The sequence below is a fragment of the Notothenia rossii genome, assembly GCF_949606895.1.
Source record: "Notothenia rossii genome assembly, chromosome: 4".
Taxonomy (NCBI): Eukaryota; Metazoa; Chordata; class Actinopteri; order Perciformes; family Nototheniidae; genus Notothenia; species Notothenia rossii.
The window spans coordinates 77,191,879-77,213,929 of record NC_136902.1 but is presented as its reverse complement, the minus strand read 5'-3'; the positions used below and the strand labels follow the sequence as shown (position 1 = coordinate 77,213,929).

Sequence of the window (22,051 nt, the reverse complement as noted above, 5' to 3'; positions counted from 1 at the left end):
ATGTCGATGAGCGTTTGTGAATAAACAACTTGTGTTTTACTTTGAGGCTGTCTGAAGGTATGGACAGCTATCAAAGCTACTATACATCACATTAAGAACGATGTACAAATGAAAGTCGGAAACAAATAATATAATTTAAATGATTTATTCAAGTTTGCAATATTTTGAACAGGCATCTACACAGTCACCTACTTTGTAATGTTCGATAGCTCCCTGTAAGCGTCACGATATCGACCTCTCCCCCACAACCTCACATACGAATACTGAATGTGCATCAAAGTGATCCTATGGAGGAGGATATAGCAAAAGATGAACGTAAGCGACAAACGAGGCGATCGGCATGTTTCTTTCCTGGTAAGTCAACAATGGGTCCTCAATGTACACGCCCCGGATTCCTATGACGAAAATAATAGAATGTCGCCAGTTGTCATGACTCAACTTGTACTGTAACACCGGCGTTTTTCGGGGTTTAGTTAATCTTCTGGCCTCGTTAGATAGCGTGTTGGAGGAGCACCTTAAAACGGCTACCGTTTTCAAAGGCACCTCAAAGACGGTGCAAAATGAACTTTTGGACTGCATGTTATCAGTTTGTAAAGACTACATTCTGGAGGAAGTAAAAAATGCCAGTTATTTATCTATTCAGGCGGATGAGACAACTGACATTTCCACCCACTGCCAGTTAGTGCTTGTGCTACGCTACATTGACCCGCATAACAACGTCCAGGAGCGTTTTTTTGAGTTCATCCCTCTTCAGAATGCAAATGCTGACACAGTTGCCACCGTGCTGATGGAGAGGCTGGGCACTATCCTCCCCGATGGACAACAGGGCAAACTAATCGCCCAAGCCTATGACGGTGCAGCAGTGATGAGGGGAGCTAAAGGTGGAGTTCAGCGGAAAGTGAAGGATGTGTACAGTAGTACTACATCCACTGCTATGCTCATCAGCTGAACCTCATTATGCAGCAGGCAACATCCCACATCCCCAAGATAAGAACATTTTTTTCAGACCTTGGTGGATTTGCTGCATGTTTCTCCAGGTCATTTAAGCGAACTCCGATCCTGGATCAAGTGGTGGCACACAGACTTCCTGGCCCTTCCACAACAAGATGGAACTTTCACAGTCGTGCTGTTAACACTGTGTATGAGCACAAGGAGAACATCCTGAGGTGTTTCCAGATAATCAGAGACTCAGGTGACTTTGATCCCATAACAGTGAGAGAAGCTGGGGGCTTTGTGAGAATGATGGAAGATGAAGTTTTTAGCTTTTTCCTGACATTGTTCCACAAGATCATGCCACATGTAGACATGCTGTTTAGCCAACTGCAGAAGAGGAACATCGACTCTGTCTACATCACAGGACTCATCAAGAGGTTCACCAGCAGCATACAAACAATCAGGTAAATCATTATTTACAATGGCTGAGATGTGCTTATTATAGGAAATCTGTGAAACCTAAATGTGATTTAGCTGAACACAATAGACCAACTCATACATACTTACAGGAAATGTATATATTATATAACGTTTATAAGGTGTATCTCTGACTACTATTTCAAATAGTCAAACCTAATTTGTCAATTCTTGCCACAATGAGTAATTGTACATGGTTACTTGTGGTTTGGATCAGGGACTCCATTCCTTCTGGTGAAAACAGTGGATCTGTGCCGCAGCTGCCCACAAAGAGGAGGGGAATTGGACATGAAGAGCAACAGCTGTTGGCTAGAGAGGTAAGCAGTAATAGGAACGTGTTCTATAACCAAAAGCTCCTTTCATAATATATAGGTAATTTCATGTCACAATAATGATACATTTCACAAGAAAGCCCATTTTCTGTAAATTCAATAAATAGGTAGGCTAGTTAAAATATCCAAATGGAAAGGCCTATTGCTTATTACATTCTGAATTGTATACACTTAACAAGGCCTAAACTGCAAAAAGTGTCCCACAGTCTATACATTTCAAAGGGGATCAAGACAGATCAGAAAAGGTTTAGGCCTCCAGAAGCAAACTAGTCTCCCAGTGCAAGTATCTTGAACAGAGAGTGTCATATTGGACTCGCACTTGACTTTTTAAGAAACATATCCGGAAACTATCCAATACCATTCAATTCAACTTGCAACATTTTAAACAAATTAGACCTTTTTCTGAACTGTCAATGCTGCAAAGTCATACCTCCACTGTATGATTCTATCCCACATTGAATACTGTTTTACAAACTGGTCGTTTGCTTGTGCCACACACCTGAAACCCATAGAACAGCTGTTCAAGAGAGCTATCCAGGTGTTTGACAGAAAGCCACAGTCATACCACCACTGTACCATCCTTGAATATGCTGCTCATGCTCTTTCTGCATATCATGTATTTTATTTTTGCTGTATATATATATATAAATGTCATGTTCTTATATGCTGTATGTGACGGGACTATAGATGGAAATTAGTTCAAAGCTAAAATCCGGCTCATTTACACTTGTAAGCATTATTTTTGTTTTAAAGTGTTCATCAATGTGCACTACGGTAGCCCTGAAGAAAATTAAACATTAAAATATGTTATCGATGTCCCCATTCCCAGTTTGTTTAGGGAATAATTGCGATGTTTACTATGTTTTTGGTAGCTCTTAACAAAACAGAATTTTTGTAAAAGACTGCGACTGTAAAAGGCAAGTTTGTGATTTTAACACTGTTTCGATGAAACAATACATTATACAATATTACGACTTTTTGCCATATTTTTAACACAATATACTTTTACCTTTTTTTTTTTGTGGTTGTAGGGCTTCAAGATATTTTGCATGTCATGCATAAACACGGTGTCATCTTTTCCTTCAAACTGACGTGCTGCCCGTTTTACAAAACAAGTTATTTTTCTGCTTCTTCATCCTCTGAATTTTCCTCCCCCGTCCCTCTTCCTTCAGCCAGCACAACAAGAATCAAGGTGGATCTGTGAAATGAAACACCTCTTCCCAAAGTGTGACTTCCCTATTGAGAGCATGCGTCTTCGGCAGTAGGGTCTCAACCAATTGGCCAGATAAACTAACATGCAGAACGTACGGTATGTTTGAAGACTAACCATTTATCCAGTTCAAGCTGTCTTTAAGATGTGACATTGTGCTCTGACTATTTCCCGTAAAATGGTGACAAACTATTACTTATTCTTAAATTTGACCTCTTGCTGCTTGGTTGAAAATGATAGTTGAAAAATAACTTTAAAAAAAAAAAGACTCAAACAGCGAGGGACATTATACTGGTGAAAAAACTCTCAATTCTACAGATAACTCCCCCCACTCAACGCAATAAGTCCCTCCCTCCACTCAGCAAAGCATCTAAAACTAAGGACCCCCACTAAGACGACAGTTTGAAAACTAGTTATGGATCTGAGAAAAACCAAGTCTCCCCCGTGAGTTGCAGCCAGGAACAAACTCCTGGACTACCATCATCACCACCATTCTGGACACCCGAATCTTGCAGTACTACTGCTGCTTATTTTGCTCCTTGGCCCAAGACGTCTCTGTTTATGGACACAGTGAAATCAGTGTTGGTTGATATTGTGGAGGGGGTGATACATCGGTACAGAGAAGAAATATGCAACGGATGCCGAGTCAGTCACCCCGGCCAGAGGCAACACGATTGTCTGAATGACATCCCCGATTTTTTCTTCAGAAACAATTACAACGCATTAATGAAAAGACTCTGGCTCACCGACTTCATTACTGAGATCGACCAGACTCTTATTGATAAAGAAATTTTCACGGATGATTGGAGGATCCAAGGCGCTTCGGAGGCTTTTCTGCACAATCTCAAAAATTGTAGACGCCTCAAGGAGAGACTTGAAAAGATCCATGCCGAGTTGGATGGAGAAGAAGAAGACTAATAACCTACGGTTGGTTGAAGCCAGGGATTTTTTCTTTTTCGATACATTGACTTTTTCTTTAAAGTAAAATAAAAATGGGAAACTACTATGCAAAACGCTCAGTATATATTGATCAGAATGTAGTCAATACCCTTTTAATAAGTGTGGTGATGAGGACGATTGAAAACAGAGTGAATAGTGATCCCCGTGTAAACAGAATGGCTGAAGTTTGTAAACTAGAAGACATTTTGGATATCGTTCGTTCTGGCAGTACTATTCCTGGTCATTGGGAAACGATTGTAAACGAAACATTTAAAGTGGTCCTGGAATCTGCATTTTCCTAAACATTCTGTAACATTACCGAAGAAATGAAACAAACATCAAAAGTGTATCATGTGCTCTCATTGTATGCTCTGTTTGTAGATGTAATGCATCTTTGTGTCAAAAACAGCATACACATGAATATTTTGACTGAAGTGAAAAAACTCCATCATGATATTTCCAGTAATCTGGGGAATTCTAAGCTGGAGACGGTCCTGGGGATGTTACAATCAGTATAACTATTGATTTTGTGTGTGAAAATGTTTAAATGTAAATAGGACATTTTTCTTTTTAAATAAAAAAAAATGTTTTTTACATTTTAAAAACTGTTGTCTTCATTATAGCAAGGGGAGCGTGTCTGATACATGTGTATTACAGTCCTTCACATGCACTGTTGTCTTCATTATAACAAGGGGAGGGTAACAGTGAAGATGTATGATACATGTGTATTAAAACGTGCGTATTATACCCCCACAGAAACAGAGAAACATGGAAACACAGAAACACAGAAAACACTGAAAACACTGAAAACACTGAAACACTGAAGAAACCCAGAAACACTGAAACACAGTTTCTGTGTCTCTGTGGTTCTGTGTTTCTGTAGTTATGTGTCTCTGTGTTTCGGTGTTTCTGTGTGTCTGTGTTTCAGTGTTTCTTTGTTTTTTCAGTGTTTCAGTGGTTTCAGTGTTTTCTGTGTTTCTGTGTTTCCATGTTTCTGTGTTTCTGTGGGGGTATAATACGCACGTTTTAATACACATGTATCATACATCTTCACTGCTACCCTCCCCTTGTTATAATGAAGACAACAGTGCATGTGAAGGACTGTAATACACATGTATCAGACACGCTCCCCTTGCTATAATGAAGACAACAGTTTTTCAAATTTAAAAAACATTTTTTTTATTTAAAAAGAAAAATTTCCTATTTTTACATTTAAACATTTTCACACACAAAATCAATAGTTATACTGATTGTAACATCCCCAGGACCGTCTCCAGCTTAGAATTCCCCAGATTACTGGAAATATCATGATGGAGTTTTTTCACTTCAGTCAAAAATGTTCATGTGTATGCTGTTTTTGACACAAAAATGCATTACATCTACAAACAGAGCATACAATGAGAGCACATGATACACTTTTGATGTTTGTTTCATTTCTTCGGTAATGTTACAGAATGTTTCGGAAAATGAAGATTCCAGTTAAGAAAAGGTCTAATTTGTCTAATTTGTTTAAAATGTTGCAAGTTGAATTTAATGGTATTGGATACTTTCTGGATATGTTTCTTAAAAAGTCAAGTGCGAGTTACATTATGACACTCCCTGTTCAAGATACTTGCACTGGGAGACTAGTTATATTTCTGCTCCATTTAAAAATACATTGGATCCTTCGATTTTGATTGATCGTTTACTGAACATCGTCGTTGAGAGTTTTTTCACCAGTATAATGTCCCTCGCTGTTTGAGTCTTTTTTTTTAAAGTTATTTTTTCATCTATCATTTTCAACCAAGCAGCAAGAGGTCAAATTTAAGAATAAGTAATAGTTTATCACGATTTTACGGGGGATATTCAGAGCGCAATGTCACATCTTAAAGACACCTTGAACTGGATAAATGGTTAGTCTTCAAACATACCGTACGTTCTGCATGTTAGTATATCTGGCCAATTGGTTTAGACCAGGGGTAGCCAACGCGGTACCCGCGGGCACTCAATCGCCCGCAGGGGCAACGTGAGTCGCCCGCCGGGCATGTTCTAAAAATAGCTCGCCAAGCAAATCCAAAACAAAAAAGCAAATGTAATTAAAATAATCTACTCTATGCATAAACGAAACCTAAATCATAGCGAACTCTATCTACTTACTACAACTCTATATCTATCTAACACCCCTCCTCCCCCACCCCCACAATGAATATCGACCAATCACGTTTTGCTTGATTTGCGGGACCAGCGTTGCAGTCGGGAAGAAAAGCAATGTGGCACCTCTCCGCTGATTTTCCTTCTGGCAGAATCTACACAACACATCAGCCCCATTGAACAGCCTATGATGCCAGCCAACACATGAGGGGCAGAGTTTTACTCTGTGTGTGTTGTAACTTGCATATATATTTATTCCACTTGACGCACACACAGGCATGGCGTAATCTCCACTGGGGACCGGGGGGACATGTCCCCCGCACTTTTCGAAATCCCGTTTGTTTCCTCCCACTTTACAAATATGTTTATTATTATTTTTTAACGCAACCCGTCATCGCCAAGGAGGAGCACACAGCCTCTGTGTGTGTGTGTGTGTGTGTGTGTGTGTGTGTGTGTGTGTGTGTGTGTGTGTGTGTGTGTGTGTGTGTGTGTGTGTGTGTGTGTGTGTGTGTGTGTGTGTGTGTGTGTGTGTGTGTGTGTGTGTGTGTGTGTGTGTGTGTGTGTGTGTGTGTGTGTGTGTGTGTGTGTGTGTGTGTGTGTGTGTGTGTGTGTGTGTGTGTGTGTGTGTGTGTGTGTGTGTGTGTGAGTGTGAGAGTGAGAGAGAGAACTTTTATCTATTTAATATAGATAAAGTAAGAAGTTATTCCAGTGTGTACTATAGGAAAGTACAAAAAACTGTTTAAAAGGGGAGTGATTAGTAAAATATGCATAAATAAAAAGAAAGAATGCTAATTAGGTAACATAAGATAAGAATAAACCAGTTTAAATGATTTGTTATTGGTTGTGATCATATTCTAAAGATGATTGGAGGATTGAAAAGTATACAGCTCCCTTTCATATGAGTGTTGAGAGCTGTATCCATAAATTCATTTTGTACTCAAAGTGCAGCAGATTGGTGTATTTCACTTCAACATTTAAAAAAAAAATCTTTTAGAGGAGGCGAGGACCCCCCTAGAAGATGTGAGATCCCCCCTGGAGGATGTGAGGCCCCCCCTAGAGGATGTGAGGTCCACCCCCAAATAAAGCAGGTTAAAATTATTAAATTGCATACATTTTCTTTTAGTAAACACTGAAAACGGGTCCCACAGACCCAAACAGCACACAAAGGTTAAAGGTAAGCATATAATATATAAATATAAAATACATACACTGCAAAAAACAAAAAAAAGAGGAGTAAAAGTAGCCCCCGACTTGCTTTATTTTTTGAAAGTAGCCCTCATCCTAAAAAAGGTTGGTGACCCCTGGTTTAGACCCTACTGCCCTATACGCATGCTCTCAATAGGGAAGTCACACTTTGGGAAGAGGTGTTTCATTTCACAGATCCACCTTGATTCTTGTTGTGCTGGCTGAAGGAAGAGGGACGGGGGAGAAAAATTCAGAGGATGAAGAAGCAGAAAAATAACTTGTTTTGTAAAACGGGGCAGCACGTCAGTTTCAAGGAAAAGATGACACCGTGTTTATGCATGACATGCAAAATATCTTGAAGCCCTACAACCCAAAAAAAAAAGATTGTGTTAAAAATATGGCAAAAAGTCGTTATAATGTATTGTTTCATCGAAACAGTGTTAAAATCACAAACTTGCCTTTTAGAGTCGCAGTCTTTTACAAAAATTCTGTTTTGCTAAGAGCTACCAAAACATAGTAAACATCGCAATTATTCCCAAAACAAACTGGGAATGGGGACATCGATAACCTATTTTAATGTTTAATTTTCTTCAGGGCTACCATAGTGCACATTGATGAACACTTTAAAACAAATATAATGCTTACAAGTGTAAATGAGCCGGATTTGAGCTCTGAGCTCATTTCCATCTATAGTCCCGTCATATACAGCATATACGAACATGACATTTATATATATACATACAGCAAAAATAAATACATGATATGCAGAAAGAGCATGAGCAGCATATTCAAGGATGGTACAGTGGTGGTATGACTGTGGCTTTCTGTCAAACACCTGGATAGCTCTCTTGAACAGCTGTTCTATGGCTTTCAGGTGTGTGGCACAAGCAAACGACCAGTTTGTAAAACAGTATTCAATGTGGGATAGAATCATACAGTGGGGGTATGACTTTGCAGCATTGACAGTTCAGAAAAAGGTCTAAATTGTTTAAAATGTTGCAAGTTGAATTTAATGGTATTGGATAGTTTCTGGATATGTTTCTTAAAAAGTCAAGTGCGAGTCCAATATGACACTCTCTGTTCAAGATACTTGCACTGGGAGACTAGTTCTATTTCTGCTCCATTTAAAAAATACATTGGATCCTTCGATCCTTAAAACTAGAACACTGATGGCTGGCTTACGCTACAAACTTTATCACCTTTTAACTAGAGAGTAAGTATATAAAACGTTATTTTGTATATTTTACACCTCAGCGGAAACAGAGAGAGATGGCAGGACACTGTGTTTTAGAGAGAACCCCTCCCCCCTGCGTCAGCAAACGGCTTGCGCGGTAATACCATCGCCCAGATGGTCCGCTTTTAGTTTCCCAGACGGTGCTTGTCAGGACTCTTTTCACTTCTGGCGGCGGGGGGATATTTCCTTCTTCTTCCTCCACATTGAGGGGTAACGGTGAAAACTCTTCTTTGATCTCGCTTTTTGTTTGCGTTTCTTTGCTTTTTGTTGCACATATCTTGTACACCGCTGGTTCCACAGTGTTTTCTTGATGCACTACTTCTTCCGATACAATGGTTGCGTGGAGATCTCTGGAAGACACCAGAGTTAATACAGCCCAATCTGTTCAGGTCAACGTTGCTTTAACACTGTGGGGTCCATACGTTTCTCCATTCTTCAGATTGTAGAAATGCAGTTCATTCGCCATATAGTTGAATACGTATCCCCAAACATGTTCATTTTCCAGAAGCCGTTTCTCTTCAAGATCTTCGACCGGAGGTGTTTGAACCCGGCACAGATACTGCATCCGTTTCTTGATTGGCTCTCCGGACGGATGGCGGTAAGTTGTCACGGGCGTCTCGCTGATTAAACCCATATCGAGGCGTCTCTTGGCCATTTTTTCTTTTTGGAAAGATGACTTGATGATTGGAAATGACTGGCTTTTTATCTGCACGTGGTTCTTTTTTTTTTATCTCACTCCACCCCTTCGGTCTTCTGTCGTCACATAATTGGGGCGGGCCCTTCTGTCACTTTTATGCGTACTAATGTGATGGAAGCGGCATTTTGTTTTAATAGACTTGGGGGCGGGCCCACCTGTCACTTTTTATGCATACTAATGTGATTTTTTTATTTTTTATTATACACCATAAGGCGCAACAGTGGGGGCTTTTCACACCTGTGAATACACATCACCCCCTTCCTATCGACGGATCTCACACCTACTTGGGATATCACACCTACTTGAGATCTCACACCTCGAACAAAGGGGAGGCGGGACTTAGCTCATTAGCAGCACCTGTCACTTTCTATGGATACTAATGTGATGGAAGCGGGATGAATAATACTACTAACGTGGACAACAGAGAAACATATTCTTCATGACCAAAGTTGAAATTGAAATAAAAAAGGAAAGTGAAACTTATGCTTGTCACTGTTACGTCCCCACTAAGGTCTAGGGGACCTGGAGACAATAACACACAACAACCATGAGGGAGTCAGAGTAAAGGTTGACAAAAGGTTTATTCCTTGTAAACCTAACTGAACAGAAATTAAACAGAAATACTCTTTGTGTGAGGAGGAGGAGGAGGAGGAGGAGGAGGAGGAGGAGGAGGAGGAGGAGGAGGAGGAGGAGGAGGAGTCAAACGAGATTTTGCCAAACAAAAGAAACAAGCATAACAAAACCAAGCCTATGTCTACATCTACCCTTTGAAACCAAAACTCAAACAAAAACCTTCACTAACTAAACTACTCAGAGCTGGAAAAAACAGAATACAGGGGTGGCAACAATCCGCTAACCTAGTGTGTCTTAACAATAGTTACCTACGTGATGAGAAATGTACAGGGTACCCCAGACTTACCTAACTCCCCCACCTCTCAACACACACACATTAACAAAGGTCAGAACAATATAAGTAGAATGACTTTCTACTCAAGGCAGTCAATTGCAGGCTCCTCATCAGTAACAGGCACAGGGTGAGAGAGAGAGAAGACTTCCTTAGTGCCTCCTTTATGGTCGGCCCTGGCTGCTGATAGGCCAGCTGAGGGTGAGAGGATCCAATCAGCCATCAGACTCAGGTGCACAGGCAGATACCGATCAGCTGCTGATTAGCTGTGCAGAAGACAAACATGGCGCGCTGAAATTCATTTCCGGGTCACTACCGGAGGACAGAGGAGTCGAGGAGGGGGATTTGACGAAATGAGAAAGGGCAGTGAGAAGAGAGAAACACAGGAGGGAAGGAAAACCAGACAAGTACAGCCTGCCTGGCACGTAACAGTCACCCTCTCCCTCGATCCGGTCCACATTAATACAAATGATCCCAATACATATGATTGTATGAACTATGAAAAGATCTGAAAATAAATACAAATGTTTTTATTATAAACGTTAGTCTTTAACATCTATCACTGTGTATACATTCAAACCAGTGGCGGCTGGTGGAAATGATTTTAGGTGGGGCTATTGTAATGGTGAATAAACCACACGGGGAACATTTTGAGGAATTAACCCTTAAATTAAATTGGCTACACTATTTCATCGTTGCTGTTGTATGATTGGTGTTTAGCTACGGTATTTAGCGTCTACAGCGCCTCCGCTTTTAGGGTTGACGTAGACCCAAACGTCGCCCGGAGGTCCCCCGGTGTTGTTGCGGGAGCTGCTGCACTAGCTATCGCTCCACTAGCTAACACTGCACTAGCAAAACAAACGCTTATTTATTTTGCAAATGGTGCGGCGGGCTTCAAACACGTTCCCCTCCACTGGTTTCAACCAAGCACTAAATTAGATGTTTTCCAACCAAATACGGTTGAACTGACACTTCCCCATATTAATTTGTAAGTAGATTCGAAGATACATGAGTTTCTCACTGCCGTAAACTGAAGCTTGGTTGCTATGTTACTAGCTGGGTGTTCTCCAATAAGGGGCCGGGGTAAACAAAGTTAGTGATTACTGGTTCCATGTTGATTTAATTCAATACAAATTGTTGGGTGGAACTGAAAGGCTATCACCGTACTGGTTACTTTGCAGCCTGGACATTTCCCCCAAAACACATTTAGACGCTATCGCAACACAGAAGTACCTTTCAAATCCGATCATTTTTAAGACCTTCTAAATCATATTTAAGACCTTTCTTATTTTTTTGGTCATATTTAAGACCTTTTTAAGGCCTTACATTCAGATTATCAAATGTAAGACTTTTTAAGACCCCGCGGGAACCCTGAGGAGACTAAATACGAACATTATATGCAGACACAGACGTGGTTCAGAAACACAGAAATATTAGAAAACAGATCATTAAGGCAACACATCTAGTTTGATGGATGCTGTCAAAACTCAACTACGTGTGTGTGTGTGTGTGTGTGTGTGTGTGTGTGTGTGTGTGTGTGTGTGTGTGTGTGTGTGTGTGTGTGTGTGTGTGTGTGTGTGTGTGTGTGTGTGTGTGTGTGTGTGTGTGTGTGTGTGTGTGTGTGTGTGTGTGTGTGTGTGTGTGTGTGTGTGTGTGTGTGTGTGTGTGTGTGTGTGTGTGTGTGTGTGTGTGTGTGTGTGTGTGTGTGTGTGTGTGTGTGTGTGTGTGTGTGTGTGTGTGTGTGTGTGTGTGTGTGTATTTAGCACGGGCACATAGTATCTGTCCCCGGCTGTTTGAAGAGCAAGCATGGGAAACAAAAGACAGTGTTTACCTCTTTGCATCCAGCTAATCACACACACAGTTACAATCACACTCCCTCTAATTGGCATAATTAATAGATAGTTTAGCTTCTCACCATCATTTGCTGTGGCCCACTGATGTTAACGATTGTAACTGAAAGGCTGCCTGTCAAACGTAAACATTCAGCCACGTGACTCGCAAACTCTCGCGAGAGTTTTACACAAGACGGATCCTTTCTAGCCATAACCCTGCACCGGGCGCTGACATTGGCGCCCGGTGATCATCAGATTTGACGACGCTGATTGGCTGAAATTATGTTTCGGAGCCATAGCTTACAGATAGCAACAGTAAGCTGCTAGTGGCTGCTGCTGCACTGGTTGAGGGCTCCTCTCTTAGCGCCCAGACGAGAGAGGGTAATGATACACGGGCAAGGCCAGGCAGGAAACATGTGACTTATCAGTAACTTTAGACATCGTAACACCATTTTAAACGAGATTTTACTGTAGATTATACATTTTACTGATGCCAATTATATAATATTTACCTTGTTCATTAAAAATTCAAATTAAAAATATATATTTAAAAATATATATATTTTAAAAAAAAAAATAATAATAATTTAAATTTTTTTAATTTTAATTTGTAATGTGGGAAGAGGTGGGGCGTCGCCCCTAGCGCCCCTATGGGCCGGCCGCCACTGATTCAAACATCTTTTAAAAGTTGAACAACCCCCACACAGCTCAGTAAAGACTGTGAAATGTTGACTTTATTTGATCATTTCAGTAAAAAGCAACGTTCATATTTCTCTTTTTGATTATAATACTGATGAACGTTCAAAACAAAGCACTTAAGCAACTTACTACATACGTTTTAAAATGCTTAATAAGCACCGTAACTTTCATGATATAATTCCTCGGTCATAATCGGTTCTTTCCGTGAACGGCCGACTGTTGTGTGACGGCAAATGCTGCGGCTGCAAGGCATTGTGGGGCAGCATTTTCTCCTCTCCTTTCGTAAAGGGAGGTACAGTCGTTCCTAAGCTTAAGGAGGTTATAAAGCAGGGGTGCCCAACCTTTTTTTAACCGAGAGCAACTTTTGAAGTTGCCAGTCTGCAGAGATTTACCAGTCCAAATAGAGAGGCGTAGCCATTACTGACAGCCTACTACCATATAAATACACACTTCTACTTGTATAAAACTGACCTTTATAAGATGAATACTTCATAAAATACTGCAGATCCTTTATCTTACCTCTTTCTAATCTACACACATACAAGTATTTAACTGAAGTTGCCACGATCTGTCTGTGTTGTGTTTTGTCTTGTCTGTCTTTGGTTTCCTGTCTGTGGCCGTTTCTCAATCGTGAGGATACTGGCTTGGTAGTCGCATACTTCCAATGTCTATCTAATTATGAACTTGCTTTACTTTCACGGAACACATTTTTGGTGATAACAAATTCAACAAAGTAACATATTTACCAACACATGTTCTACGCCACTACATACTCATTTAAATATGTGCTGCGCTGCGTCGGTCAGCCATTCTCCGCAAGGGTTTTTGAAATTGGTCCGTGCGCAAAGCATTGTGGGGATTTGAAGGACGCGAAGTCTACCCATGTGCAGCCTCGAAATTACCCCCAAACCAAGGACGTGGCCTCGGTGGAATTCCAAGTATGCTGGAGATTGGAACGGTCCTTTGGAGGCACTCGATGACGTAGTATAACCAGGGCTTAATTTGAGCCGGAACACGCCGGAACATGTTCCGGCACCTCTGAAATTGGATCCGGAACCTTTTTTATTGGATCCGCCACCTCCCGTGTCACTATGAAAAAAAAAAACGCCCAAAAAAAAAAACTACTGTTTGTTCGGTGTTCAATGTTGTTATATGTCTTGTTAGTGTTTATTCCCCATTGAAGTTCCTCAAAAATCTTGTGTTTGCCTTTTTGATGCGTTTACATTTTTAAGGTTTTTAGCGGGAGAGGGGGGGAGGGGGGGAGACTAGAGGTGTGACACATGGTTGAATACATAACAGTTAGCTTCGTGTCTACAATGTCAAAAAGACAACAAACTTTACTTAACTTTTTCAAAGTCAGTGACCAGCAGTCAGATCCAAAACGATCAAAAATAGTTTCCGAAAATCATGAGTGTGAAGACCACGGTGGACAGAGCAGTAGTATGCAGCCTACCATCGATGCTGCTAATGCACCTGTCGTTAGAGGGGATATTAGCGACCCCCACGGGGAAGGAGATGAAGGGGACGAGACGGATGATGTGAACTTGGAATCTGCGAGAGATAGTGATGGCGATGAAGCAGGTATTGTCAGGGACACTCACGATGGGCAAATCTGGACAGATGCCCAGTTTACACAGAAAAAAAAAAGTTATCCATGGCTGACAATGGAAAACCACTGGACTGGGCTGTGCCATTTGCAAACAAGTGGGATCACTGGGTCCGGAAAAAACTGCAGGTGTGAAACTTGCAAAAGAATGGATCTCGGGCTCGGTGACATCATCTGCGCCCGATTAAAAAAAAAAAAAAAGCAAAGAGCCTTAAGGAAAAAGGTTTTTGAGCATGGGAATACCAAAGCACACGCAATGGCATCAACTATTTTGGATAAGGCAAAGGCAAATGTATTTGTTAACACAGTAGTCAATGCCCAAAATGACCAGGTGCAAACGACTGCCAGAATCTTTCGCACAGCTTACAAGGAGGCCAAGCGTCATAGGCCATTTTATGGATTTAAACATGAGATAGACTGTCAGGAAATGAATGGTGTGGAAATGGGGAGGATTCTCCACTCAAACGTCGCATGTTCTCATATACAACAGCACATTGCAACTGACATGAAAAAAAAACTGCTTGAAAGGATTGTCACTTGCGCTCCAAAAATCGGACTCATGCTGGACGAGGCCACAGGGTTGAATAAAAAGAGCGCATTAATCGTGTATTTACGAGTGCAGTTGCCAGAGATGGATTCACCCGAGAACATTTTCTTTGAGCTCGTGGAGTTGTGTGATTTTGGTGCAGAAGGCATTGCCCGCAAACTGCTGGATGCCTTACAGCACGCCAAGTTAGACGAGGCCTTCCTCTCAAAAACTCTCGTCGGTGTCACATGTGACGGTGCGTCAGTGATGCTCGGGCGCCACAGTGGGGTGGCAGCTCGACTCAAAAATCTCTTCCCAAACATCATGGTGTGGCACTGCTCTGCTCATCGACTTGAGCTTGCAGTTGGTGATGTGATGAAAGAGATGGGGGCTATGAATCATTTCAAGATCTTCATGGATAAGTTTTACACACTTTACAGCACATCAAACAAAAACCGGCTGGAGTTCAAAGAGTGTGCTGACGGTCTGAACATTCAATTGTGAAAAATTGGCCGGGTGTTAGACAACAGGTGGGTTGCATCCAGTCTCAGAACAGTCGAAGCTGTGTGGAAAAGTTTTGCTGCCCTCAACACACATTTTACACACGCAGAGGAGGATTCTGCTCGTGGGAGCACATCTCGGGAAAGCTACCATGGCTTGGCAAAGCGCCTTTCATCCCATGCCTTTGTTTCCAATCTAGGACTTATGTTCGACGCACTGCAAGAATTGTCAGAGCTATCTCTCGAGCTCCAAAATCGAGAATGCAATATCATAACGGCTCATAAAGCCATTTGCCGACAGATCAGGGTGTTCGAGGCTATGTCTGAGCGGCCCGGACGACACAGCCTATTAAGCCAGCGCGGGGTCGAGGAAAACACCTTTCAGGGAGTACCCCTTCATGCAGGTCGGCTCACTGACAGAACCCTGGACCAGAGGACGTTTTTTGGGAGTCTGGCAAGAAACTTGGAGAAACGCATGCTATCACTTGGGGGAGACCAATCAGGATACAACAAGCTAATTGAGGATTTAAAAGTGATTTATCCACAATATTGGCCACAGGATCGTGACGCAGACGCGCTGTTTGGAGAAAGTGAAGTTGAGACGCTCTGCCAGCAGTTTTGCATCGAAAGCCCGCGGAGGGTCATCAGGGCATTCAGGGAATACCGTGACAATGATGGGACATTCATCCCAGATGAACTGAAAGACCTCTTGGCTGCGGTCAACACGATCCCCATCTCAAGTGCTGAGTGTGAGAGGGGCTTTTCCCAGATGAACCTAATCTGTTCAGAAAACAGGGCGTCTCTTCTCCCCTCAACGATCTCCTTCCTACTCTTCCTTTGCCTTGTCGGCCCGCCACTTACCCGGTTCAACCCCGTTCCATATGTGAGGTCATGGATTGCAAAAGGACATCGAACTGCACTGGACACAAGGTGCAGAGACAGAAGCAGGAACATGGAGGCCGGGGGCTCTATGGCTGCTGTATGGGCCGTTTTGGACAAATGATGGTAGGAATATATTTGTCCATGCTGTGTTTGATTATTGGGTGGTCTATGGTTTAATATGTCTGCAAATCTATATTGAAATCGTAACTTCGTGGAAATCGTAATTTTCCCACCTGTTGTTTTGTTTCTCCCGTTAATTTAACGGACAGATATAATTGCTGCTTGTTAAAATGTTGCAGTATATATATTTTTTACATTCCGCACTCATTTGGTGCAGTGTTACGTTGTTTTGTTTCTCCCGTTAATTTAACGGACAGATATAATTGCTGCTTGTTAAAATGTTGCAGTATATATATTTTTTACATTCCGCACTCATTTGGTGCAGTGTTACATCGTTCTGTAATCTGAAGGCTAACAGGCTACAAAAATAAAAATTGACCTGATGTAGAAACATCGTCTGTAAGTGTATTTTTTTGTTTGTTCCCTTACCTCTAACCCCCGTACTGAGCCGCCGGATCCACCCCCCCTCTGCGTTCCGGCACCTCCCACTTTACAAATTAAGCACTGAGTATAACCTATAATAATACATGATAAAATACTAATACTAGGGCTGCAACTGACAGTTATAGGCACATTTTTATTGTTTCTTATCGCTGTGTGATTAAAAGAATAAACACAAATAGCAGGATAGGCAATGCAAAACTTTATTTGGTACCTTCATACACACATAACACAACATTAGAATGAGCTTTTATCAACGCCTACATGGTGATAACCTGTCAACATGACAGGAAAATCCAAATGACATTAATACAGAGCGGGCAGAACTGAGGTTATCTACTGTAACCCCAGTTTCTATGAGTAAATGGCGCAGCCCTCTAAGGCTATCGCTATTGGGTAATCCCCCTGCGCACCCGCGCAGCACTGAAACACTTGTAGTCCACGCCCACCCGCAAGGTGGGCCCCGCCCTCGGGCCTCCTTCCGGTATAAATAGGAAGGAGGCCCGGCAATCTGCTCCCTCTTTTCTTCAGCAAACCTCGGCAGTTACTGAAGCACAGAACCATTAAACATCATGAGCAACAACTGCGTCCGAAATGGTCCCTCATGTGGCTCAGGATATATCATGAGCTATGACCAGCACGCAATGTGCGAATCCTGCCTGGGGCCAGAGCACGCAGACGCGGCTCTCAGCCAGCAGGTTGCTTGCTCACATTGTGCCCGTCTCCCATCAGCCGACAGGAAGCGAAGAACGGACGCTCTAGCTGCTGCGGCCGACGAGTACGATTGGCCCGTCCAGGAGCACGTGGACGGCAGCATGTCCCTGGAGCCGAGTGCCGGGCAGGAGTCGGACGACTCCTACCCCGTCTCTCTCCATGGTTCACCGTGCGGTTCTCCCCTCCCTCCTCTCCCCCGGACGGGGGAGACAGAGTCGGAGCAGGGGGCTGGTTTGGCGGCCGAGCATGCGGTCCCCTTCTCCGTCGCCACAGGACGGCGCCCTACGTTGAGCTCCCACAGAGAGTATGTCGCCCGCCAGGCCGACCGGGTGCACCAGTGTGCCTTTCAGGCGGCGGCGAATATCATCGCGCTGCTCTTCAACTCAGTAGTGACACTGGTAGAGCGGTCCACCACCGAGGCAGAGGAAGTCAGCAAGGCGGCCAGCATGGCGCTCACTCTGTGCGCGTCCGTCGCTGTCTCCCAGGCGAGGATTTCCGTGTGGGTGACACAGATCCAGCGCCACCTGCAGCAGGCGTCTGTTACGGAGACGGCCAGAAAAGTGCTACTGGACGCTCCAATCAGCCCGTACGGGCTGTTAGGACCCCAGTTCCACGCCATGGTGTAGTTCATGAAGACGGCCGCGGAACAGGCGGACGGCATTCGCCAGCATGTCAGCTGGCTCCAGCCTGCTGAGCGCCCACAGCGGCACCAACGCCCGTAGCAGTCGCGGCGTCCACGCCGGCCACAGGAGGCCGCAAGCGGAGAGACGCCCACAGCAACCGCCTCGGCGTCAGACTCGCCCTTCGGCGGCTGCAGGGGCTCCGTCCCACGTCCGCTCCCCCGCCACCCCAGAGACAGGGTCTCCCGGTGGCGAGTCAAAGGGGAGTGAGGCTCCCCCGCTCCTGGTCTGCTCCGCGAGAGCCTCCGAGGAAGCACAGCCGGTAATTAAGCCGGCTGCCACTAATCTGTTGATTAAGTAGACAGCAGGGCTCCCTATCGGTTAATAACCTGCAGAGCTTGCGGCATTCCTCCCTCCGAGATACGACTCCTACACACGGTCATAATAACCCATGAGCGCCGTTATAACGCCTCATGTGGACAGCACTGCACACACCTCCACTCATCCACTGAGCGTGTACACGCCTCATGATGACAGCTATGAAGGTAGATATGGTGCAAAATGCGAGAGCGTGTAAAACCTGATGTGAGCACTTGCAGAAAAAAATCTGAGCTTGTGTGCATACATTTAAACTTGTATAAAATATCCACGAAACTGTGAACCAAATGTACACTTGTATAAAATATCCACGTAACTGTGAACCAAATTTGAAGTCACAGAACAAGAAAAAAAAGTTTTGTAGCTTGTAGAAAAAAAATGAACTTAGTGATGAAATATTCACTTGCAGAAGAATACATATTTTTTAAATATATTTTCCACTACAACTGCAACTTGGTTATTACAACCTCTCAAATCAGTCATTACAACTTGAAGAATCTGCTCTGTGGCAGTATAAATCGACGAATCTGCGGTCATGACTTTTGCTACATTTCTTGCGATAAATGTGTTGCAAAAGTAATTTTCACCTGTAGATCAGCTGTAGATGTGGGGGGAGGGAGGATGGTTGGAGCGAAGGGGCGGAGCGAAGGGGCGGAGCCATCAGATCGACGAGGCTCGGGTCAGTAACGGCCCGTCTACACTACAGGCATGAAAAAATCTTGAAGCTGGGCGGGTCTGAAGCTTGGCGATTTTTTGCGGGCAACCAATCACATGAATCTCCCGCCCCCGACATACAAAGCAATAGCAATGTTAAAACGAAGTAAACTGGATATAAACTCTCCAAACAGGCGAAAAAACTATCAGTTTCACCCACTGTCTCTGCCACCTCCCTCCATGCCTGGTTCCTCTGGTTTGTATCCCGGTAAATAGTTCCGGTCGTAAAGAACCGGGTGATTTGCTACCGTAATATCTCGTTTGGAATATGAGGAAATGAACTGTGGTCTGGCTCTCCCAGCTTGCACGCGGTTTGATTGGCTGCGCTTGCACTGGCGGGATTTGCATAAACGGAATTTGATTGGCTGATGCCAAGCATCGAGCCTCAAAAGTTGAACATTGTTCAACTTTTGATGCCGATAGATGCTCGTGATGCTTGCAAAGCCATGCCATGCTCCCCACAATGCAGTTCGGCGAAGATTAAAAATCTTCTACGTCACCCCATTCAAGTGAATGGGCGAAGCGTTGAAAGCATTTTTTGATGCCTGTAGTGTAGACGTACCGTTGGTTCGTGTCGCTAACAGTCCGCTGACATGGCGCGTCAATCAACGGTACATTTTGCCCATTACTTGCCCAGTATTACTTTGAATATTATTATTGTGATTAAGGATTACATCCGCTTTGAAGACCACCGTTTTATATCGTGCAGTTTAGCGGCAAAATAACGTCAGTTAGCCAGCTAACGCTAGCTTTGTTGAGTTTATGCTAGCTAAACAAGTAGTGGTTGTAGTCGACAGCAGTAATTAATATATTATAGCCTATTGCTTTGGCACTAGCGGTGGTGTTTTTAAAGCCTTTTTAAATGATCCATGCTATTTTCTTTTTAGCTCACGTCAAAGTAGTGTATACGAAATCAACCTCACAATAAGATGTGTGTATATTCCAATTATTAATGTCATATTTCAAGATGATTACTCAGATATTACAATATGGTTGGTTGAGCTGGAGTTCATTATTGAGCTTACACGTTAACATCACAGTCATCTGAATAACAAACCCAAACCTTGTTGTTTTTATTAATTGCATTACCAAATGGGTATCAAATAAAAAGTAAGCATTGGTAACACAACTTCCAAAGTTACGGTCAAATAAAAAGGACACTGACTCGGACAATACACAATCCAACATGTTCAACAGAAGAGAATCAGTTATATTGTTTGTACACATGGTATTTTACATATATATCTGTTTGTTTAAGGTGTCCAGGTGATGCAGACAGGCTGGACCAGAGAGTGAGAGACAGAACTGGACTCCTCACAGCAGTGAACTTCAGCACAGGTACAAATACTATTTGTTCATACTGTACAAAGAATCAAGAAAGATATTGGTTTAAATGAATGAAGTATTGACTTTAATAAACTAATATACGTTCCATTAAACAATACTAAATACTAGATTACCTACACATCAGTGAAGTTGAGGGTTTTTTCCATGCAAAAAGTTACATTTAGATGTTAACAAGCAATATGATTTTGTCAGCTTTCTAATTTAATGTATTGAAGGCAAAGATATTTAACACATAGTGAGAACTGCTACTATTTATCTCTCAATATTGTCTGTAAAAACGTGGTAAAAGTTATTCTTTCAGTGAGACAACAGAGCAAGCTTCTACAGTTGCACTACGTTTTGTAACAGTTAAATATTATTTTGATAATAACATATATTTCAAGGTTGATGAACATCATACTTTTCATTGATAATCTGATTGTCTTTGTAGCTCACTGTTGAAATAAAAAAAAAACATTAAAGACACCGCTTTCATAAATAACACACTTGTTCTGCAATAATATGTTTTATGTTTCCTGTCATTTTTGTTAGGAAAGGACATGCCTGAAAGACATCTCCTCTTTCTCTGAGGGTCAAGAAGAACATCCAAGAGGAAAATTAAAAGCTGATTTTATGAGATTTTAAGACCAGTACAGGACATTCACTAAGAAACTACTTTTATTGTGAAAACAAAGATCTGCACACCGAATATTTTTTTAATCTATCAGGACCATCATTTGTTTGTGACGCTGTCTGCACCTCAGAGAAGGGGTGGTTATAGTCAGGCTTATAAAGTGTGGCGAAAAACATAGTCAGCTGATGGGATGCATCTATTTCCACATCTTCACTCCATCAGCTGATTATTTCTATTTGCCTCACTTTATGAGCTTCACAACACTTGTGCCTTGTACCGCAGAGTTTTCAATGTCACAAATAAATGGGGCCAATCTACAGTCAGATGTGAATGTGTAATCTAACATTTTCAGTAAGAATAATGGACGAAAGGAGTGCAAATACAATTTATTGAAATGTGAACCAAAAGTTAATCAAAAATGTTGATTGTCAATACTATTACTGTATAACTAATATATCAGGTTAAGAGGCACCTTCAAATAAAGATTGGTCTTTGAATACATGTTGTCTCTTGAATTGTTTGTCTAAAGTCAAGGATCTAGAACTGGTACTTAGTTTTAATGATACAGTCTGGTTATTATGCTGTTTGGAGGAGGCCTCACAGGTAAGAGTACTAACTAGCTAACATCACATGTACCTAGCTTGACTTAAATGTATTAAACATATAATTAAGTGATGGCAAAATATAAATAACTAATGTCATGCAAACATATTAATATTTGCTTGATTCCAGAGTTGAATTTAGCACAATTGCATACAAACGTCAAGGGATTTTAAGATTCTGAAGTCTTCGTTCTAAATAGAAAATAGCATGGATAATTTACAAAGGCTTTAAAAACTCAGCAGGAGCCCAAGACAATTATAAAACGTGTCCTTATTTCAGTTCAGTTCAATTGGTTTTACTTTCAAAAACGGTTATCAACCGTTAGTGCCAAAGCAGTAGGCTATAATATATTAATTACTGGTGTAGACTACAACCACTACTTGTTTAGCTAGCATAAACTCAACAAAGCTAGCGT

General features: G+C 42.2%; 1 protein-coding gene across 2 annotated transcripts; it reads left to right on the top strand.

The window, feature by feature from the left end:
- The first annotated feature begins 335 nt into the window (after positions 1–335).
- On the top strand, positions 336–21,494 carry LOC307036870 (uncharacterized protein). Of its 2 annotated transcripts, XM_079677482.1 has the most exons (5): positions 336–1,397; positions 1,628–1,727; positions 8,946–9,038; positions 20,332–20,411; positions 20,952–21,494. In XM_079677482.1, the coding sequence occupies exons 1-4, from the start codon at positions 958–960 to the stop codon at positions 20,341–20,343; spliced, it is 645 nt and encodes a 214-aa protein (XP_079533608.1). In that variant the 5' UTR covers positions 336–957; the 3' UTR covers positions 20,344–20,411; positions 20,952–21,494. The 2 variants fall into 2 exon arrangements, with proteins under 2 accessions (XP_079533608.1, XP_079533609.1); XM_079677483.1 differs by lacking the exon at positions 8,946–9,038.
- The last annotated feature ends 557 nt before the right edge of the window (positions 21,495–22,051 follow it).